We start from the raw sequence: 13,890 nt of genomic DNA, 5'->3' as shown, positions 1-13,890 counted from the left end.
ATTCGTTAAGTAATACAAGATGAAAGTCGTTCATTCCTTGTGAACAAGAAGCAAAAATACTTTATTGACTTACCAAAGTAGTAGATGAGGGTACTATAAGTCTTGCTAGATACCTATATGCAATGATGTATTACACGATCGATCACTCACAGGCCAGAAACAACTTTTGTCTAATAAATAGTGTTTCGACCGTGTCTTCAGAAATTTCTTGATTATCAAAGAAACAATAAGAGTCTTGACTATAATGATTCAATGAATATTTGTTTTTCCGGTTATCACTTTCATTAATGACCCAAAAATATTTACAATTAATTTCATACGTTATATTCAAAAACATGTATCTTAGATAAATATGAAAATAGTTAGCTACATTGTAATAATACAAAAAATATATGATAATATTAAGATACATGATAGAAGACCATATACATATGACAAGACTTGGATACATGACATAACAAATTGTGTCAAATACATGTGTAAATTTCCAATAATACGTAAATCTTCAATTTATTCATTAGATATACACACTTAGTGGTATCAAACATGCTATAAAATATTAAAAGTGGCAATATACATAATTGTTTAAAAGTAGAGGTAAAATAGTTTAACATTTCAATAATTTTCTTGCACTCTGAATAATTATTTACTTTGAATTATGAAAAAATTTCAAAGTTTAATTTTATCAAAGTTTAGTTTAACAGAAAAATTGGAATTTTTTTAAAAGAATCTTAATACATCAGGTGGCATGGCATCAAATTAAGAGGGTTTAAAAAAAGAAAAAAAAAAGACTTCCGAAACTTCTAAATCAGTGATTAACTTTGTGATAACTGATAAGGAGTAATTACTAATTCAAAAAACAAAAAAGCTACCAAAGCTTAAACAAGTAATTCAAAAAGAGAAGCTTCCAAAGCTTCTAAATAAGTGATTAACAACTTGATTAGGAGAAATTAGGTAAATAAAAAAAGTATTCCAGCCTTCGAAAGGTAAGATAAAACAAAAAGTTACCAAAAAACGTCATTCCTATTCTCTCAGGGATCGTTCTCTCTTTGTGTATAAATAATAATCAAATCATATTCCTCTTATTCTCTCGTATCACTTCTTTCTTTTTGTATAAATAATTATCAAATCATATTCCCCTTATTCTCTATCAGTTCTCTCTTTTTGTTTTAATAATTATCATATCATATTCCCTTTATTCTTTCGGACCAGTTTTCTCTTTTTGTTTAAATAATTATCATTTTTCTTAGTAACTAGGAGTGATTAGTATTATTGTTTCTTCAATTCATCAATCACCAAAGTAACTAGGAGTGATTAATATTATTGTTTCTTCAATTCATCAATCACCAAAATAATGACTCGAGGTAAAGGAAGTCGGTTGGGCTATATTTTTTCACCTAAGAATATAGAAGTCGTGAAGTATTTAGTAGGGTTTACAAGAGATGAACCATTACCCAACCAAAATCAATATATGGAAGTCGTTAATCTTTACGCGGACAATGAACCGTGGCAAATTTTTGAAGGTGCTAACAGCTACACACGTTACTTCATAACACCCCAAAAGAAACAAAATTCGAAATGGAAAAGAGTTTCGCGAACTGTGGGGAAGGGTACGTGGAAGCCACAAGGAAAGGGAAAAGAGGTTTTTGACAATAAAGATAGACTCATGGGGTACGTGAAAAGTTTGAAGTACACCTACGGCAAAAGTGATAACAAGAATGCTAATGGTGAGTGGCTAATGACAGAATACTCTTTGTATGATGGCTATTTGGATGCTAGAGAAATTAAGAACAAGGGTTATGTGATTTGTAGGATAAAGAAGAAGAGAAAACCCAATGATGATAACGAAAACGGAGTTAGCAATGAGAATATAAATGATGTTGAAGAACTTATTGATTCATCTTTGCAATTAGAAGATGACATTAATGTAGAGGAAGATGATGTTGGGGATGAAGTACTTGCTATTTTGGACAAGGAAGACGATGGTGATCCTAACTAATATTGATCTAGAAAATAGACATTGTAGTATAGAATTTATCAAATAATATACTCTCAATTTTTCTTACCTTTCTTGTAATATAAATAATATATATCGTACCTTTATTTTCTTTTTGTTTTGTCTATGCAATCAACTTCATACAAATATTGACTGTTTCTTGTCTTCCAACATCTATTAAATCAAATTTTACTTTCTTAAACCGTTAACGAAAAAGTAAAATATAAAATGTTTGTAGGTTTATTTTACACGACTAAGTTCATCGCTAAATACTCATGAAAGCGTAGCTTCATCACCCTGAGGACAGGTAGCCGATCATGTTTCATTATCTCAAACTGGTTGATTAACAAGAAGTTAGTGTTACCATAAAGCTCAACTTATCTTAAGAAACATCAATGAACAGAAAAAGTTACAAACAGAAAGGTAAACCGTCAATAACAAATAAAGAGAGAGGCACACAAGTCAGAAGTAAGCAAATGGCAACACTAACTTGCAATCTAGCATTACCAAGTTCAAAAATAAAGGAGCAGCTCATTATAACCCTCTTTACTTAGCGCACCAGGGTGAGAAAGTACATTATTGCTCCAGCTCCCCAAAAATCATCACACGTCTTCATTTTGGGCTGATCGAATAAAGATAAAATCGTAAGCACCAATTCTACCAGGTGTGTCTAGAAAGACATCTTGACACTACTTACATCCCGACACTACTTTAGTGACCAAACAAAGAGAACATGATTCTGATTGTCCATATTATTAAATCCAATGACAACTTTTGCAAGAGACATACATGAAAATGCGCCAGAGATGCACAAAGAATATGAAATAAACAGCTCATTGCAAGAAAGATCTACAGATATCCTGTCATTATACACCCCTAACAACCATCATACATTATTTCTGATCCAGCAAAAAGTAGTCAACAAAATTTTATGTAAAGTAACAATTTTTAAATTGAAAGCTTCCAAACATAAATGAATCCAATTCAGTCCTCTAAGCTTCTCCTTCTTCATCTAGTCTTGTCAACGCCTACAACAGGAAGAATGAAGCATCCAACACTTAATCAAAGTGACAAATAGGAACCGGAAAGTACGTGATGGGCAACACTAAAAATGAAGAGAATGCAAGAGACTATTGACAAATTACTCTGCCTTTGACATAACTAAACTATGGAATGAAATTGTTTCCAGGGTATTTCAAAGGAAGCTCCATATATCATGCTCAGTAGGAAAATATTTATTCAAAACTATAAATTAGAAGGTCTATGTTAAACTTCGGATATGTCCAAGACACACTAAAGAGAAATACTTGATTGACTTACCAAAGTAGTAAATGAGGAAAGGACATCAAATGAGGGTCCTATAGGTCTTGCTAGATACCTATATCAAAAACGAAAACTCGTCGGTCAGAGAAATATAAAAGATGGATACACAGAAACTACAAAATCTTGCCAAATGGTTATGGTTTATAGGAAAAGAAAGGAAAAGGGAGCTAGACATCAATAGGAGAAAGCATATGCAATGATGTATTACGCGATAGGTCACTCAACTTATATTGGCTTATTCATTCAGGTGGAAAAGAATGATTTCAAGTCTAGTTGAAATCGAATCATCGGCAAGATTGAAGGTTGTTGTCAGCAGAGATGCTAGTCACATAGTTAATAGTTTCAAGCACCTAGAAATCATGGAAAATTCAGCCAGTACAGGACGTTTCAATGAAGAAGAGAGCTACAACTCCTCCTGGACTAAAGCCAGTAATATGAACACCTTCAGCTAATTACTAGATTGATACTCACAGGCGAGTTACAGCTTATATATTCTAATACACCTGCTTCCAAATTAACACCACTCACTCCCCCAGCAATGACAAAATTAAAAGAGCAAATAGAGAGAACTAAAGATAAAAAGCGTGAACCCCAGAAGTACAGCTAAATTTGATCCTTTCAGAACCACTTGTTGTAAAAATTGATCACATGTAATCACAGCAAAGCTGACAACTACAACTTTGTTCCCCCGTGAGAGAGGAAAAGATGTCATTTTGAATTTCTACATACATTTTATATCCTTAGTGACGCTTGATATGTAAGTCTCGCAAAGCATGGCAGATCTAAACCCAAACAAAAGAGAACTGTGGTAAGACAACTAACATAATAATAGTTGGCCTCCAGGGCTTTGGTCTTTAAGTAAAAGACAATCACATGACGCGCACACTTTAATGCCACAGACAAAAGGATGGTTTTTAAGTGAAAAGTACAGGAGCAGGGGCCATTACCCATAGTGTTTCGACCGTGTCCTCAGAAATTTCTCGATTATCAAAGAAAAAATAACAGTCTGACTACAATGAATCACTGAATATTGATTCTACAAATCGAGCGGAACAAAACAATAGATCCATAAAACAAATTTTGGAATTAAAGCATAGTTAATACTTAATTGATTGATTACTCCAATCTGGATCAGTTAATAACTAATTTTGCACAATTCTCAAACATTTGCATGAACATACTAATGAGGCAGACTACATTTTATAGCTGATTCGTTTAACAATAAAATTATCAGTTCTAATTAATTAACTAAATACCAACAGAAATCATACTAATCAATAACATAGCTCAATGAGAGAATAACAGAGTGAAAAATTACCTTCTGAGAGCCAACTGTAACTACGGAGAGAGTCAGTAAGCATAGAAGTCATCAAAGCTGAAGCAGTGACGGTGTGGTATGGTTGCAGCGACTCCAAACAAGCGCTCATCTCAGAAGGACACCTTTTTGAATTGCATAAATTGTTCAGTCACATATAATGAAATTGAAAATTCGAGAAACTACTAGTAAAAAAAAAAAAGAGTACCTGAAGATGCGATGAGATAGAGGACTTTTAGAAGGCGTGCGCAAGGGAGATCGAGCTGCTTTAGCCTCCGATGCGATCCTTGATGCGGCATTGCGCAGGGACGGTGACCGGAAAATGGATCTAGCGGCGGCGATGGCCATGGAAAAGGAGAATCGTTCAGGATGTATGCTAATGGAGAAAAGATTTACTGTTGAAATGAAATTACAGGGTTTTGGGCTAAACCCTAGGGGAATGCTTGGCTTGGCTGCCCCTTCGAGTCGGCTTACTTTGGAGGAGTGCAAAAATAGCCAATTTCAGGATCCTATTTAAGGTATAGCCAAGGTTTGTAAATTCTTATATAGAGAGGTATTTCGCCTTGCAAAAAAATTCACTTTTTCACTTTAAATTACTCATAAAAAATGTAAAAAACAATCTCAATTTTATTAGCCAACTTTTGAATATCAGTTTTCTCTTTGAAAATAAAAATTAATTTTCAAATTTTATAATGAGAGATAGTTAAACACCCACTTATTTAACCGTGTTATCAATTTAGAATCACGAGTTTGGAGTTCTTAAAAATTCTATCATGTCTAATGAAATAAGGCTCACTAAAGCCCCCGATTCGAGCAATTTGAAAGTAAGCAAATTTTAGGTATTTTTATTTAACTTGACCATCTCAAAATTTTTAATATCTCTGAAGTTTGAACTACTAAATCTAACTTCGAGTTTATCATCCAAGTATGATTTACAAACCATCTAATGAAAGCGAAAATGAACAAACTTTTCAGCTGTTCAGCAAACGTTTCCAAATATAAGTATTCACAATGTAGCTCACCAATCTAGTTGGCAAATGCATTCAGGTAAAGTTTAACCAGAGTCTGTTAACATGTTTTTCTTAATGATAGAATCTGCATTTTTTTATCACTATTTGAAAGAGCAGGGCAAAATTTATAGCAGTAAGCAGCAACATAATTTTAACGCAAGTAACCACCACTATATCTCGATAACGACATGAAATGATGGAACTTTCAATTCTTCCCTCTGATAAAATAAATATACTATCTTATACAACTGTGAAAATAATTAATAACTTTCTAAACGGTTCAAATTGGCCTGGCTAACATGCATCAGCAGATCAAGACAGCCACACTTTTCATTCAACTTCTCGGACAATTCTTTTTGTTCGCAGTTGCTTATTCTTAATGCTTCCAGGGGCACTGTGAGCTTTCCTCCTCTCCTCTTTCCGCCTCGCAGATTCTGTCATCTCGCGTATTTGTCTACTTGCCTTGTAGATTGGTTTTGGCAAGTGTCTGTGTCTGTAAAATCACAATAAAGGAGAGTGAAGATTAATCTCTTTTGGGCTCACTGGGAATCTTTTGAGATATTCAACAGGAAGGCAAAGTAACAAATATATGCACACAGAATTAACAATGGTAATCATCATCTTCTGAACTTCTCACTTTAGCTTTAAGTCTTTAACCATGCAGAGCTTTTGTTCAGGCTTGAGTTAGCATAATATAGGTCTCAGTGTAACAAGCTTTTGGCACTGGATGGACATGGCATGATCTTACAGGCCAGTTAACAAGATGACCAACTAGAATTTGGTACCAATGGCCTAAGGCCCTAAGACAAGAATCTTAGACATAGATGAACTGTTACCTGTCAATGCGCCTGACTTCAGGAAGATGCTTGTAACGATTCTTGACAGCCTCCAAATATTCATGTCTTTTCCGCTCTCTTGGCAAAACCTGCAAGGACACAATTTCAGATTTTATACTCAAATGGATAGGTGAAGAAAAACAGAAACAGAATTACAGAACAATCAAGGAAGCTAACATTAAATAGCTTTCTTTCCCATTTTCTTCCAAAACAACAGTACAACATTCGCCCTCCAGAAAAAGTTAGGAACAGATTATTTTGTTCATTATTAAAGGCAATAGTACTGGGATGCACATAAAGAAGCTTCAAAGTGAAGAAGGTGGAGAGACAATTGTTAGTTCTAAATATTGTCGCAAACCAAACTTTCAAGAAATTTTTTTGGGACGATAAGAAAACAATACCTAAATAACCCAATATAAAGGCAACACAACATATCAAAAAGTCATTCTTGCAAGAAAAGTTTTAAGACAATCGTATTTTTTTTTCTTTTGCACAACAGTTCCTGCACAATCAAATGTTAATCATTTCATAAGTTATATCTTTCTCCCCGTTCCTTTCTAAACATTTTGTTTATCTGACAGGGATTTATCTACCTACACGTTTGGGTGTTTTAAGAATTTCCTTTTCATCTATGCACTAACAACTCTCTCTTTCCCTTCTTTTCCTTTTTTAATACTCATCACACTCTTTAACTTGTGTAACAATTTCAATGAAAAACTAGAAAGTTTTTTCAAGTTTGGAATCTCGTGTCTAACAGTTCTACTGAAGAAATGTAAATCTTTCCTTCGTTTCCAATAACTAAAACCCGAAATCTCACCATGCTAAGCATCCCAAGAAACTAAAATGGATGGGGTATAAAAACTTACGACCTCTTGATCATCATCTTTTTATAATCTTAACGACGTGTTGAAACCAAATCCACAATTAAAGAGGAACAAGGGATAGATATGTTAAGGAAAAATCAGAAAGATTCAAACCTATAATGCATCTAAAAAAGAAAGGAAACATGTATACAAGTTCCCAGTAAATAGGATATAAACCAAAAGAATCAAGTAGTGTAGGTACATACAACTCCCATTTGCTCAGATGCTTTTGCTTTCCATAGACGTAGGTTGGTATCATCACTTCCTGAGATAATATAACTTGCATCGCAACTGAACTTGACACAGAATACCCTGAGTTGATGACAGATGTCAGGAAAACACATTCACTTGATAGTGCAAGTACTATAAGCAGCCAAGACTGTAAATTATTGTTGGGGATAACTAAAATAAACAGAAAAGATGCTTCTTCATCAAGATATGGAGTGAAACCTCTGCATCCTCTTAGCGTGATAAATTTCCCTGCTGTGACCACCATTATATTTGAAAATTCTCACCTACAAAGGATGGTAATTCAGTCAAAGTGCTGAGACACTAGGTGAACAAATAAACTTGACAGGAACTTACAGATCTATCATAAGATCCAGTAACAAATTCTCGACCGGTTGGTGAATAATCTATATCCATCCTGCAAATAAACCCCTAATATTAGCAACAAACTCTGCTTGTCGAATACAACACATGAACTGCAGTAAATGAAAGAGTTGATGCCTTACACTGAAGAGGTATGATCTATATGCACACATTTGGCTTCATTTAACTTTCTAACATCATAACTGTAGCATCTTCCATCATCATTAGCCTATACCAAGGAGACATGTGAGGAGTAATAGCAAAGAAAGCACCTAACATATAAATTCATGCTGGAAAGTGAAAACAACCACTAACGATTAAAAAAATCAACACCACGTGACACTCTAGCATAGCAACATTTTACACAAGGGCAGTGAGTCCATGATAGAGCTACACTACTCTACTTGAGCTTCACAAACTTCTAGCAATAATGTTTGGGTGGTGTTAGAAGCGTAACTAGGCAAACCTTCCAAGGAACCAGTCACCTTTTGGTCCTATCTAAGTTTGCAAGTTTCCATCCATATTTAAGATGATTAAATTCTACATTCAAATTATAACAATCAAAACTGTTTTAGCAATCGGAAAAGGACTGGAAGCAGGCTACTATTATCCACCTTACTCCATGTTAAAGTTTAAAACATCATCAAAATTTGGATATATACATTTCAATTTAAGATTTATGCTTCAAGTTCTCACAGAATTCACTAGAGACGTAGAAGGACTCTCAAATTTCTTTTAGTTACCTTTAACCAAAATTTCTGAATATTATAAAGGTATAGGTTACAGATTTTGGACAAAGAAAAATCAGGATTAATTTTTTTCACAAAAAGAGCCTAATCCCCCCACCCACCCATGAATCAGATCTCATAGTACCTTACCTAAAAACAGAACAAAAAATCAAAATCACATTTAAGTGGGATGTGACCTGCCACCTATAATCTACATTCAGGTTACAGGTAGCAACATAATATCAGAACAAAACCATTTCTTGGTAGCAGGAATCAGGAAGGGTGATAAAGGAACTGAAAGCAAAAAAATCATGACTAGAATTATGAGAGAACAACACATGATACAGGAAAGGAGAACAAAGTTCTCATGTTGCACTCACGGCAGTAAAATTCATTGGCTCCATCGGATTCCATGCTATAGAATTAGTTTTTGTCTGCAAAAATAAATATTAACTCAGAAATGAACTATTTTGAAAGAATACACAGCAGATAAATATCAAAAGTTGTTATCAAAGATACTAAGGCTTCCCTCTTCCCATCCCTAATATAGGAGATTTTTTATCTTTTCTCTATAAAAGATGTTGTCAGTACAATTGTCCTAAAATGAGAAAAACAAGAAAAATGGCAAGGTCACCAGCACTTGCAGTGATAAGGGACGAGGTAAGTGCAAACTTGTTAGTTTGCTTATTGATTTGTAACATGGGCATCTTTGTAACATCAGCTGAATTACTCAAGAGAGGTCCCAGCGGTTCTTTTAACATGACCACTGAACCTAAAAACAAGTCAATCACTCAAAATATGTTCAAAGCCTAAAAGAAATGGAAGGTCACAAAACTCACACATTAAAAAAATAAGTAGCTTATGGGTCAGCATTTAACCAAAACAAGACCATGCAACCATTAGCAGTAATTTTCACAGAGACAATTGTGCTGCTTACCGCCATAATAACCTTTCTAGCTGGTGTAGAAAGCCGTAAATCATAGATGCTTATGCTTCGATCACTGCAAGAAAGATCAAATACCACATATCAGTAGCTGCAGGGCAAAAATCGGATTACACTTGGAAATTTGCAAGCATCAATTCTAATGTAGTAACTGAGCAACTACTGAATTACAATAACATGCATGGCATCTGCTATTCTAAAAGACCATTCACGAGTACTATCAAAAGAGCAAAAAGCACGAACTAATCAAGTGTTCGAAGCAAAATTATTCTTCAAAACAACTTTACAGGTGCAATATTTTATGGATTTTTCCATAAAAATTGGGAAGATTTCGTGTATTTTCACTAATTAATATTTTTAAGTTTGATTTGACACTCAAAGAAGCCGCAACTGCTGCGTAAATGTTTGTCCAAGACATTAGCAACCCAGATGCACATAATAGTGAATTTTCAAAAGGCTAAGAGATATTTAACTTGACAAAGGTTATATACAAATGAGGGTTTATTTAAACATGTATACTACATGATTGGAAAATGCAGATACCCACGCAAGTATCAGAAGAAAAAGAAAAGATCACAGAAACCAACTAAGCTTTAATCGTCTTAAAGAAAAGGAGTATCACATATGAAAATATGAACTAACAACGACGGATTGATTTTTTTGATAAGGAGCAACTATTAATTGATTACCTTGAGTAAAAAGTAATTTGCACTAAGGTAAAACAAAAGAGTCAGTTATGCATCTGGACAGGAAACTTATAAGAAGGCCTTCAATCCTTCTCCAAAAAAAAAATAATAAGGAAAAAGAAGGCTCCAGAGTCTTAAGGAATGAAAACCTTGCTGATGTAGCCAAAAGATTAGGTTCCCCTGGATTAAACCGAACAGATGTAACTGTGTCTTTCCCCCATTCAAAACTATTAACCGGCTGAGACCTGGTTCACAAGATGATTAAAATGTGTTAAAAACTGCACATACCTGGCAGCAAAAAAGATACAACAAATGGGTGACCAAACCTGTTATGGTTCCAAATGTCAACTTGAGCACCAGCTGTGGCAAAAAGATCACCATCCCATTGGTGGTCAACACCCCTGAGAAACGGACAACATCAATTGCAGTTTGATGTTATGAAGCTAGAGAAAAACAAATAAAGTTATCATGATATCCTTAAGTTGATCATCTTGCAAGTACAATGATGCCAAATAACATACCAGAATGCATTCTTCCAAACATGAACAGCCAATGGCTGAGAATAAAAGAATTCAGTTTGTTAGACAATCTGGCACACCAAGTTCATGCATGGAAAAGAACAGAAAGCTTGAAATGCATTTACCTGGGATGAGTTATCAGATCCATCATCAGACTCCATTAGAGTAGCAACAGGAACTTTCCAGAGCCTAACACTATAGCAAAGTAGCCAAAAGCACAGTGGGTCAGATATAGTACAGGAATATTTTTCAATATTAATTGTGTATCCATGCATGCAATAGTTCCCTTGAAGCCTTACGTGCAATCATTTCCACATGATACAAGAATACGGCCATCCGTGGACACTGTCAAACCACGTACTGCACCTTGGTGACCAGGAAACTGACGTACTGTCCGCCTATGGTTTTGCACAAAAGAAAAATTGGGCACACATTCATTATAAGGTACACGACTGAGATAAAAAAAAAATCAAAAGAACACGCACGAGCTGTTCAAAAAGTAATGGGAATTGAAAAAATACAGCCTTTCAAAAATGACTAACATGCTTCTATTTGCTGGTTACAGATGAAAAACTGCATATAAGTACAAGTATTGATCTAATGCCAAAAGAGAGAGTTTTCACATTTCAACCCGTTATACAACTAGAATGAAACATCTAAAAGAAGTCCAAAACGTGAAAAAATTGGAGATAAAGATATCCCATACAGCTTGTGTCATATACAAGCAGTAACACTGAAATAAAAATCCCTAGTGCACTGTGAATTAGTAGTACTCCAAAATAATTAACCTCAGGTCTCAAGATCAGAATTTCAAGTATATCACATGCATACTTAATGGTAATGTAATAAAACATATTTTTCAAGTTCCAAATGCTTTTTAACTGAAAATGATGCTATTGGTCTAAGAGATTCTTACCCTATAAAACTGCATAAAAGGTTATACAAGATCACACTTATCATAATAAAATGCCAAGCCAAGTAATAACTAAAACAATTGCATTGCATATCTACCTGGTAGCTAAATCCCATAGGCGAACATCTGCAAGAACACAAAAGATTTTCAAAAGTCCAGAGTAATTAACAGATATAATTTTAATTTTCTCAGCCAGCAATACCTCGATGCATTACTTGTCAAGGTTAAAGTTTTAATTATTATTTTTTTGAGACAGAGAATCTTTAATTTGTAATATCTTTTATACTTTAAATGTTTAATATTTTTTTAACTAAATGTACCATCAAAATGTAACAATAGTTGAAGCTAGGTAAAAAAACCTATAAACAAAATAGACTTCGAAAAAAACGTACCACCGTCCATGGAGCCAGAAAATATTCCTTTCAAGTGATTAGGATTCTTTGCCATGCAAGAGACAGCATCAATGTGCCCATCCATTGCTCCAACGAATGGCCTTGCAAATATCTTTACAAAAAAAAAAAACTTAAATTGACAAACTCAAACAAAATAAAACAATATAAATTAAATAACGAAACAGGAATAACCTTGTCTAGTTTTACTGCATTCAGAGCACGAACATATTCCACTGCCTTCTCTTGATGTCGAAGACTGGGATCGAAGTTCCGAAAAACTCTCTAATCAAGCATAGATCATTATGCGAGTTAATATTTTCAAAACAACAAGGGCAAGCATGATACACAGTGTGAAAGAACATTTCCCCAACACAAGTAAGAGTGGCCAAACCTGAAGGTCCTGACTGCGTTCACGAGTAAAATCATCCGTAGACCGAGATATAACTTTCAACCTCATATTGATATCTTCAACTTCAGAGTAAGCAGAATTGATTAACTAGTATACTAACCATAAATACAATAATCAACCTCAATTTAAATAAACTGATTTCATTACGCAGTTAGATTAATTGATATCTAATACGTAAAATTGAATAAATTTAAAACTGAAACAGATTATTTTGATAATTCAAACGAATTTGGTAAATTCCTTGAACAAAAAAATCAAGCAACAACACCGCAATACTTAATAAAATGGTTAAATAAATGGCATATAGCGTCGGCGCTTACCGGTGATGATGGATGAAAGTGTAAGAAACTAGCGCCGGCGGGAGAGTGGTGGTTCTTCAACAGACTTAGACGAAGAAGAACACCGGCAAGGGAAATTTGAAGCAAGGTGTAACTTCGGCAAGCCGTTGAGGGTTTAGGGTTGAGATGCCTTTTCTATATGTGAATTTTTTTCCTTTTTAACAATCCTTTTAAATATTATTACTCTATATTATTAATCCTAATACTAATAATATCTAGAAAAGAATTACAATTTCCTAAAATATATTATTCCTAAACTATGTATATTATGACTTATTATTTGAGTTGCTCTCAGTTTTTTATTTCAATCTATGAATAAAAAAAAACTATGAAGTAGCATTCATTTGCTAAAAAATTATATGGCCAATAGTATTAACTAAGGAATTTGACAAATAATTTGTGAATAATCCTTAATCCTAATATTCTACCTAGCATATTTAAGACTACAAAATTAAATGATATTTTTAGTATATTCATAAATATTTAATTTAAGATGACAAAATTCAAAAAAAAAAATATTTACTTTCTTAAAATTCATGTCCAATCAAATTAAACAAAAGGAAAGAAATACTTTTCTTTTTCAAAATTGAGATATTTGATCAAACTTTTAGGAGAAGCAAAAGTTATTTTTGAAAAAATACACTTAAAAACACTTACTAAAAATTTGATCAAACACTAATTGTTGCTGAAAAATGCTCTTCAAATTTGATTGCCCCCACCGTTTTAGTTTTAGTTTTGAAAAAACACTTCCAAGATTAGTTGTTTAAACGATCTAAAATGATCAAACAATTTCATACATCAAAAGTAAACAACATGCATGATGTGACCCCTCATTAGAACTAAAATGTTTTACTAATCTCTGCTTTATTACTGTGCATTATTAATCTCTACATTATCAATTCATATATTACAATACTTGAATAACTAATCATTTAACCAAATGAGCACTTATTGCACCTTTCATTTAGTTTTCAAATATGTTATCTTAAAAACCACAATCACAGAGAGCTATAAAGTTGGGTTAAATAT

General features: G+C 33.7%; 3 protein-coding genes across 5 annotated transcripts; 1 reads left to right on the top strand and 2 right to left on the bottom strand.

Moving 5' to 3' along the window:
* Nucleotides 1-1,354: 1,354 nt before the first annotated feature.
* LOC125876135 (NAC domain-containing protein 78-like) lies at nt 1,355-1,999 on the top strand. The gene has a single exon (XM_049557251.1). It carries the CDS (start codon nt 1,355-1,357, stop codon nt 1,997-1,999), a length of 645 nt encoding a protein of 214 aa, XP_049413208.1.
* An 838-nt stretch (nt 2,000-2,837) lies between these two features.
* Nucleotides 2,838-5,131, bottom strand: LOC125877771 (protein NUCLEAR FUSION DEFECTIVE 6, mitochondrial-like). Its single transcript, XM_049559038.1, has 3 exons — nt 4,843-5,131; nt 4,638-4,759; nt 2,838-3,024 (listed from the first exon to the last, which is right to left on the bottom strand). Exons 1-3 carry the CDS (start codon nt 4,980-4,982, stop codon nt 3,005-3,007), a joined length of 282 nt encoding a protein of 93 aa, XP_049414995.1. The 5' UTR covers nt 4,983-5,131; the 3' UTR covers nt 2,838-3,004.
* A 506-nt stretch (nt 5,132-5,637) lies between these two features.
* On the bottom strand, nt 5,638-12,998 carry LOC125876724 (uncharacterized). Of its 3 annotated transcripts, none has more exons than XM_049557954.1 (18): nt 12,844-12,998; nt 12,506-12,585; nt 12,307-12,396; nt 12,115-12,226; nt 11,821-11,848; nt 11,109-11,207; nt 10,935-11,004; nt 10,813-10,847; nt 10,618-10,692; nt 10,441-10,536; nt 9,600-9,663; nt 9,043-9,096; nt 8,078-8,163; nt 7,929-7,989; nt 7,794-7,858; nt 7,550-7,655; nt 6,481-6,569; nt 5,638-6,137 (listed from the first exon to the last, which is right to left on the bottom strand). In XM_049557954.1, the coding sequence occupies exons 2-18, from the start codon at nt 12,569-12,571 to the stop codon at nt 5,975-5,977; spliced, it is 1,359 nt and encodes a 452-aa protein (XP_049413911.1). In that variant the 5' UTR covers nt 12,572-12,585; nt 12,844-12,998; the 3' UTR covers nt 5,638-5,974. The 3 variants fall into 3 exon arrangements, with proteins under 3 accessions (XP_049413911.1, XP_049413912.1, XP_049413910.1); XM_049557955.1 differs by having other exon boundaries at nt 12,506-12,579; XM_049557953.1 differs by having other exon boundaries at nt 12,506-12,618; nt 12,844-12,996.
* Nucleotides 12,999-13,890: the final 892 nt, after the last annotated feature.

The sequence above is a fragment of the Solanum stenotomum genome, chromosome 9 (assembly GCF_019186545.1).
Source record: "Solanum stenotomum isolate F172 chromosome 9, ASM1918654v1, whole genome shotgun sequence".
Taxonomy (NCBI): domain Eukaryota; kingdom Viridiplantae; phylum Streptophyta; class Magnoliopsida; order Solanales; family Solanaceae; genus Solanum; species Solanum stenotomum.
The sequence above is the reverse complement of the archived record's forward strand: the minus strand, read 5'-3'. Positions and strand labels throughout refer to the sequence as shown.

Bases quoted from the DNA above. Each gene is read 5' to 3' on its own strand.
- LOC125876135 (XM_049557251.1), top strand. From the start codon at position 1,355: ATGACTCGAGGTAAAGGAAGTCGGTTGGGCTATATTTTTTCACCTAAG.
- LOC125877771 (XM_049559038.1), bottom strand. From the start codon at position 4,982: ATGGCCATCGCCGCCGCTAGATCCATTTTCCGGTCACCGTCCCTGCGC. The intron at 4,760-4,842 runs GTACTCTTTTTT...CAATTCAAAAAG, and splicing joins CTATCTCATCGCATCTTCAG to GTGTCCTTCTGAGATGAGCG. The intron at 3,025-4,637 runs GTAATTTTTCAC...TTCCTGTTGTAG, and splicing joins TTACAGTTGGCTCTCAGAAG to GCGTTGACAAGACTAGATGA.
- LOC125876724 (XM_049557954.1), bottom strand. From the start codon at position 12,571: ATGAGGTTGAAAGTTATATCTCGGTCTACGGATGATTTTACTCGTGAA. The intron at 12,397-12,505 runs GTTTGGCCACTC...ATGCTTGATTAG, and splicing joins AACGCAGTCAGGACCTTCAG to AGAGTTTTTCGGAACTTCGA. The intron at 7,656-7,793 runs GTTTCACTCCAT...TCATCAACTCAG, and splicing joins CACGCTAAGAGGATGCAGAG to GGTATTCTGTGTCAAGTTCA.